Source organism: Microtus ochrogaster, unplaced genomic scaffold, assembly GCF_000317375.1.
Source record: "Microtus ochrogaster isolate Prairie Vole_2 unplaced genomic scaffold, MicOch1.0 UNK81, whole genome shotgun sequence".
Classification (NCBI taxonomy): domain Eukaryota; kingdom Metazoa; phylum Chordata; class Mammalia; order Rodentia; family Cricetidae; genus Microtus; species Microtus ochrogaster.
The window spans coordinates 1562929-1570511 of NW_004949179.1; the positions used below are offsets into that span (position 1 = coordinate 1562929).

Here is a 7583-nt window from a genome sequence, read left to right on the forward strand (position 1 = left end):
AAAAAAAAAAAAGAAATTCCTGCCCCCAGGGCTTCACAGTGGCAGCGGGAAAACAATACAGTACATACAACAGGTGGACACCAAAAGGGAGGAGGCAGCAAGGGGAAGGTGCTAGGAGCCAGTGCCTAGGCCCTGTGGAGCCAGCGGGTCCTCGGGCGCCCTGGCGGCCATGGGGACAGTGCGCGCATCGGGAGCGGAAGAGTCGCAAGGGCACTGATACGCGTTCCTCACAGGGACCTCGGGCGCCGGTTTTCTGTGCGTCGTTTGCCGGCTGTCGTGGTGCTCAAGCCAAGCGGGGACGTGCTGACGAGCGATGCGACCGACGAGATCCAGCGCCTGGGACCTGCCTGCTTCGCCAATTGGCAGGAGGCGGCGGAGCTGCTGGACCGCAGCTTCCTGCAGCCGGAGGACCTGGATGAGCCCGCGCCGCGCAGCATCACCGAGCCCCTGCGCCGTTGCAAGTACCGCGTGGATCGGAATCTGGGCCGGGACTGGACCGGGGCCGGAGCGGCCACGACTCTGGTTACCCCCAGGGAGATGCAGGTGGAAGGGCAGAGCTCTGGTGATCCCCCAGAGGTACCCGGGTACAGCGGCGGGGCTCCGATGACAGCCTTGGGGACCCGGGTGCAGGGGCAGGGCTCTGGTGACCCCCAGGGGGACCGGGATGCAGAGGCGGGGCTCCGATGACCCCCGGGGGGACCCGGGTGCAGGGGCGGGGCTCCGATGATCCCCATGGGGACTTGGGTGCAGATGCGGGGCTCCAATGACCCTCATGGGGACCCGGGTGCAGGGGCGGGGCTCCGATTATCCCCCATGGGGACCCAGGTGCAGAGGCAGGGCTCTGGTGACCCCCAGGGGGATGAGGGTACAAGGGCAGAGGTCTGGTGACCCCCATGGGGGACCGGGATGCAGGGGCGGGGCTCCGATTAGCCTTCTCCTCCTGTCTGTTCAGAATGTTCCCTAGACAGCAGGGCAGATTGACCTTGAACTCATTATTCTGCTGCCTTAGTTTAAGGAGTAACTGGAATGGCAGCCAAAGAGATACAAGTTTCCTCTTCCAGGCCTTCCCTAGACTTTGAAAGAACGTGGGGGCCGGGCGGTGGTGGCGCACGCCTTTAATCCCAGCACTCGGGAGGCAGAGGCAGGTGGATTTCTGTGAGTTCGAGACCAGCCTGGTCTACAAGAGTTAGTTCCAGGACAGGCTCCAAAACCACAGAGAAACCCTGTCTCGAAAAACAAAAACAAAACAAAACAAAACAAAAAAAAAAAGAACGTGGGGATCCCCCATGAACAGTTCCTGGACTCGGTACCCGGAGCTTAGTGCATGCTAAGCAAGCTTTCTACCCTTAGAACCCCAGCCTCAAAACCCCTGTCAAAACAAACAAAACCACAGCCGGGCTTCGTGGTGCTGGCCTGTTGTTTGGTGCTCTGGACTCAGATGCGGGGCCGGCGAGATGGCTCAGTGAGGCATGGCGTTTGCTGTCAAGACTGACAGCCCGATTCCAACCCCTGGAACACCCATAGCGGACGGGAGAACCGACTCCCGCAAGTTGTTGACCTCCGCACGCTCATGGTGGCACGTGTACGCCCACACACTTACAAAAAAGTACATCGAACAAAAATACTATTTTGAGTTTTGTGCAAAACAACAAAACATAAGGGGAAAAAAACCAAAGAGGTGTGCGGAAGAAGGATCTGGAGTTCAAGGCTGTTTTCAGCTATCTAGGTTGGCCTGGGCTACAGGAGACCAGGTCGCAAACAAGAGAACCTCGGTCTAGCGCCACTCTTCCGGACGTGCATCGCCCTCCGCAGAAGGGCCGAGACCCGTCCGCCAGAGGTTTTGCTTTAACCTACGCTACCCCCTGGCGGTCGAACTGGGATGGTGCGTGCAAATGAGAGGAATGTAATATTTTAAAATTTCAACTCCCGCATCAAGCGCGTCCACAGAAGCTGGCAAGCCAGACTTTCCGGGGGCAAGAAGCTCACCCGCCTCCATTCCCAACTTGGAGGAGTTGGGGAAACTGAGGCTTAAGACCAAATAAGGATACCTGCTGGCCACCAAGCCTGACCGCCTGAACCTGATCCGGGAAACCCACATAGGGCAAGGAAAGAGCCTACTCTTAAGTTGTCTCTTAACTTCCACATCTGTCCCCCACAACAACTAATACATGGAATTTTTAAATTATTATGATTATTATTTTGGTTTTCCAAGACAGGGTTTCCCTGTGTAACCCTGGCTGTCCTGGAACTCTCTCTATAGACCAGGCTGGCCTCGAACTGGCAAAGATCGGCCTGTCTCTGCTTCCCAAGTGCTAGGATTAAAGGCATGCACCATCACCACCCACCTGAAATTTTAAAATATTAATTTAACAAGAAAGAAAATTAGAGGGGCTGGAGAGATGGCTCAGCTATTAAGAGCACTGACTGCTCTTCCAGAGGACCAGGGTTCAATTCCCAGCAACCACATGGCAGCTCACAACTGTCTGTGACTCCAGTTCCATGGGATCCAACACCCTCACACAGACATATATGAAGACAAAACACCAATGCATATAAAATAAATAATTTTTTTAAAAAAAAAGAAAATTAGAAACCCTCATTCACCCCTTATGGGAACGTGAAAATTGTAAAGTTGCCATGGGAACCTCTTTTGTACTTCCACGAACAGGAAAATGGAGTTAGCATAGGAATCAGGAATTTGAATCATAGAACTTCACTGCTGGAAGGAGGGGCTCTCATTCTTGCATGTAACTATCCCTAATATTGTGATTGACACACCTCCATTTCTTTTTTTTTTTGTTAAAATATTTATTTATTTATTATGTGTACAATATTCTCTCTGTATGCCTGTAGGCCAGAAGAGGGAGCCAGACCTTTTTACAGATGGTTGTGAGCCACCATGTGGTTGCTGGGAATTGAACTCAGGACCTTTGGAAGAGCAGGCAATGCTCTTAACCACTGAGCCATCTCTCCAGCCCCACACCTCCATTTCTATCACCACACTGGCTCAGGTGGCATGTCCACAGTGTGCTTGGCCATGAACAAGAATCGCACACTGGCACAGGGTACAGAGTGTGGTACTGAGTGACAGCAGCCAACTGCAAAAGGTGTCACCTGGAAGATGTCCCAAAGAGGGAAAATCACTAAGGGAGCTGATTCGGCAGGGGCTGCCAGCACACAAAAGAAACTGAGGACTGATTGATGGAAAGGGCTCTCTTAAAGAGATCAAATGTTCCCGAACAGGACAGGGTGGGGCTGGATGGAAAATGTGCCACAAATCACTGAATAAAACAGGGATACTTTTATTAAAGTTTCATTTCAGTTCATCAAAAGTAGCCATTTGGGGCTGGAGAGATGGCTCAGTGGTTAAGAGCATTGCCTGTTCTTCCAAAGGTCCTGAGGTCAATTCCCGGCAACCACATGGTGGCTCACAACCATCTGTAATGAGGTCTGGCGCCCTCTTCTGGCCTGCAGGCATACACACAGACAGACTATTGTATACATAATAAATAAATAAATATTAAAAAAAAAACCCAAAAGTAGCCATTTGAGTAGCTTGGTGGTGGTGCACACCTTTAATCCCAGCACTTGGGAGGCAGAGGCCGGTGGATCTCTGTGAGTTCAAGGCCAGCCTGGTCTACAGAGTGAGTTCCAGGACAGCCAGGGCTACATAGAGAAGCCCTGTTTTGAAAAACAAAAACAATACATTAATAAATACCAAACCAAATTGTGGACAGGAACTCAGGAGATAACTCGGTAGAAAAGAGTATTTGCTATGCAAGCATGAGGAGTTGAGTTCGAATCCCCAGCGCCCACGAAGACAGCTGGCTATGAGAGACAAACTCAAGGATTCACTGTAAACACCCACAGAGGAAGAAAAGAGCTGCTGCAATCCTGCTCACCTGCACTACACACACACACACACACACACACACACACACACACACACACACACACTCCTGCTCACCTGTACCACACACACATCTGCTCACCTCTACCACACACACACATCTGCTCACCTCTACCACACACACATCTGCTCACCTGTAACACACACACACTCCTGCTCACCTGTACCACACACACACATCTGCTCACCTGTAACACACACACATCTGCTCACCTGTACCACACACACACACTCCTGCTCACCTGCACTACACACACACACACACTCCTGCTCACCTGTACCACACACACACATCTGCTCACCTCTACCACACACACACATCTGCTCACCTGACCACACACGCACATCTGCACACATCTGCTCACCTGCACCACACACACAGACCTCTGCTCACCTTTTCCACACACACTCCTGCTCACCTGCACCACACACACACACTCCTGCTCACGTGAACCACACACAGCTCCCCCGCCAGGATTACACACACAGCCCCCTCCCACACACAGCCCCCCTCGCCAGTTCACACAACACACTTGCACACTGTAACAGGAGCCCGACATACACATATCTATCACACAGCTATATCTAAGTACTCTTTGCATTTTGCTAAGATTTATTTATTTGTGTTTTTGTTTGAGACGTGGTTTCTCTGTGTAGCTCTGGCTGTGTTGGAAATTGTTCCAGACCAGACTGGCCTTGAACTCAGAGATTCACTGCCTCTGCCTCCCAAGTGTTATGATTAAGGGTGTGCTCCATCACCACCCAACTTAATCTTTATTACATGTTTGGGACAGCATATGTACATCTGAGTGAAGGTGAGACCAGAGACCAGAAGGTGTAGGATCTCCTGGCTCAGGAGCTCCAAGCAGCTGCACGCTGGGAACAAACCTGGGCTGCTGTTAACCACTGAGTCAACTCTCCAGCCCCTCTGTTTACTTTTAAAGATGGTGTCTTCTAGGTCAGACTCTTCTGAGTGCCTGCAGTCCCCCGCCCAAGCCTCTGGATTACAACGGTGACAGCCTGCGTTGATGTTCTCACCTTGTTCACATCTACACTCAGTTAGTGTAGCTCTGCAAATGGCTCCCTCTTTTGGTCTCCACAGGTACCTGGCACGCACATCACGCACAGACATACATGTGGGCAAGGTCCTCATACACATGTGCCAGAAGCCCGATGCTCAGGATGACGGTGAAGTGTCTGTCTACATTGCACCCAAAGGTCCAGTTTCCAAACCTGGGCATCCTGTGGGTTCCCATATCTCCATCCTCGGGCTCTGTAACACTGCCTGTGTCCCTGTCAGCTCCGTCTCCTGCCATCTCTTCAGCTCCCCTTCCACAATTTTTCTTTTTTTGAGGCACCTTCTTACTAAGTAGCTCTGACCGGCCTAGAACTAGCTATGTGCACCAGGCTGCCCGCCTCCCACTTCTCGCAGAGGTCTTCTGCCTCCTGGGCCCTGCCCACTTCCCCAAGCCTTAAACCCGCCCATTAGGGTGGGACAACCCGGGAGGTCCCGCCCCTGCCCCACCCCTCCGCTTCCTTTCCTAGACCCGTCCTCGTGCCTTGCAAGATCCCCTTTTCTGGTCCGTCCCCCCACAGGAGCCAGGCCCTGCCCCACTCCGGACTGTTCACGTGGAAGACCCAGCCCTTCAGCTCCTGCCGCTGGGTCGCCCCTGACCCCAGTCCTCTTAAGACAGCCTCCTCGGCCCCGTCTTAGCCACGCCCCTCAGCATCAGGCCCCGCCCCTCTGGTTCTTACCGCAGCTCCCTCGTGATCCCCTTCCCTCCTTCCCCTGCTATCTCCGCCTCACGGCGCTACACACCTGGAGGCGGCGCCCGCTCCTGGTGCGGAGTAGAAAACACTTTCTTCCAAGTTTTCGCCCATCTTCCACGTCCCAGCTGGGACCAGCACTCGGGACCCCTGTCCAGAGGGGCCCGTGGCGCCCCACCCCCACCCCAAGATCCCCAGAGGCCTACAGACGCCTTCACTACCTGCGCCTTCTCGCCACCCTTGGCCCGTGTCATGGGTCGCTCGTACGGAGGCCGGGTACTGTCCGCGATGACCCTGCTAGGCATCCCAGCCGCCGTGCTGGTCGTGCTGGCTGCACAGCTGCTGTTCCAGCTCCAGGCGGGGCGTGCCGAGCTGCGAGGTGTGCGCACCGACTGGCTGCACTCGGAGCTGGACCCCGACGCGGGGCTACTGGAAGCTGCGGCTGGGGCATTGCTGCCGCTGGCGACTGCTCTGGCCGCGCTGGCGCAAGTCCTCGGGCTTAGCTGCCTGCTACTCGCCGCGCTCTGCGGACACCTGGGCGCCGAGCTGGCACGCGGCCCGGGGCCAGGCAGGTAGGACGCCACCACCTCTACCCGCAAACTGAGGTTTCCAGAGAGCGCACCGTTGCCTCCCGCTGCTTCCCGCGCTGGTGCTTGGGATGCATCCCAGGGGCACATGCCAATCATCGCGGCGGGGTTCAGGAAGGGCAAGACTGCCGCAGCCTGGCCAGGGGTCGCCTGCTCAGGCCCCTGAGCTCAGGGGTGCAGGAGTAGGTGACTTCCACCTGGAACCGTAGGCATGCGGTGAGATGCCCCGCTTGTTCCACTTTGACTCTTTCTCTCTTGGCACCCTGATGCTGGTGGGACCGCGGTGGGTGCGCAGATGGATAGGTGGGTGGATGTGGGTACGCGGCGGTGATGAGTTCACAGGTGGGGGGCGAGGGTGGCAGCCTCTAAACTTTGGCATGATGTCACTGTCCCTCTTTCTGTCGCCTTCCTTCAGGTCAGACTGGTTTCTTTATGACTGCCGTCTCCTCAGGCACTCTGCATTTGGCCTGTTCTGCTGTGGGGTCTCCGTCTACTTAGCAGGTGTGTGGGGCAGAGGTCGGGGGGCGGGGTGCACACAGGTCTCGGGGCCAGTCAGCCTGAGTTCAGGCAGTTTCTCCACTTTCTCTGGGATATGTTCTGTGCCTCAGCTTCAGCATCAACCAAGAGTGATGAGTGTCCCTGATGCTTAAAACGGACAGAGGATTCTCCTTTAATACTCATTATTACTATTTATCACGTAGGCTAGGTGGGCCTGGAAGTGTCCTTGTAAGCCAAGGCTGGCCTTGAACATCCGACCTTGCTTTGACTTCCCAACCCTTGGGAGCACAGGCGTGCATAGTGTCTGTGTGTGCAGTGCCCACAGAGGTCAGAGGCCATAGAGACCCCTGGAGCTGCAACTTAGGTAGTTCTGAAGTGCAAGGGTTATGGGAGCCAATCCCAGATCTTCTGTAAGAGCAACCAATGCTCTTAACCTTAACTGCTCTTCCAGAACACCCAAGTTTGGTTCCCAGCACTCATGTCAGGCAGCTCACAGCCTCCTCTGGCCTCCGTGGGCACCTGCACTTATCACGTGCACATGCACGGGGTGGGTGGGGGAGAAATCTTTAAAATCAGAAGCCCCATTTTCAGGACTGGCTCACTGATGACTGCTAGCAGTTCCTGGGACCCACACTTCCAGAGTCTCCCCCAAGGTGTCCCCTGACGTCACATGCACCCTGTGGTATGTTGCACATCCGCAGTGAACAAATGCAGTGAAAATGCAAAAAAGTAACTAACAACTCGGGAGGCAGAGGCAGGCGGATCTCTGTGAGTTCGAGACCAGCCTGGTCTACAGAGCTAGTTCCAGGACAGGCTCCAAA

General features: G+C 54.6%; 2 protein-coding genes across 3 annotated transcripts in view; both read left to right on the forward strand.

Moving 5' to 3' along the window:
• Positions 1-1142, forward strand: part of Nxnl1 (nucleoredoxin like 1) — a 4763-nt gene extending 3621 nt beyond the window's left edge. Inside the window, 2 exon segments of the mRNA XM_005370605.2 lie at positions 234-489; positions 492-1142. Of these exon segments, the coding sequence (XP_005370662.1) occupies positions 234-489; positions 492-566 (331 nt within the window). The 3' untranslated portion in view covers positions 567-1142.
• Positions 28-7583, forward strand: part of Tmem221 (transmembrane protein 221) — a 10242-nt gene continuing 2686 nt past the window's right edge. Inside the window, exons 1-4 of one of the 2 annotated variants that reach the window (XM_005370606.2) lie at positions 28-576; positions 5013-5128; positions 5507-6249; positions 6680-6765. In XM_005370606.2, coding sequence (XP_005370663.1) covers positions 5930-6249; positions 6680-6765 — 406 coding nt within the window. In that variant the 5' untranslated portion in view covers positions 28-576; positions 5013-5128; positions 5507-5929. Of the gene's footprint in view, positions 577-4626; positions 5129-5506; positions 6250-6679; positions 6766-7583 lie in introns of those variants that run through there. The other variant, XM_013354953.2, reaches the window with a different exon arrangement.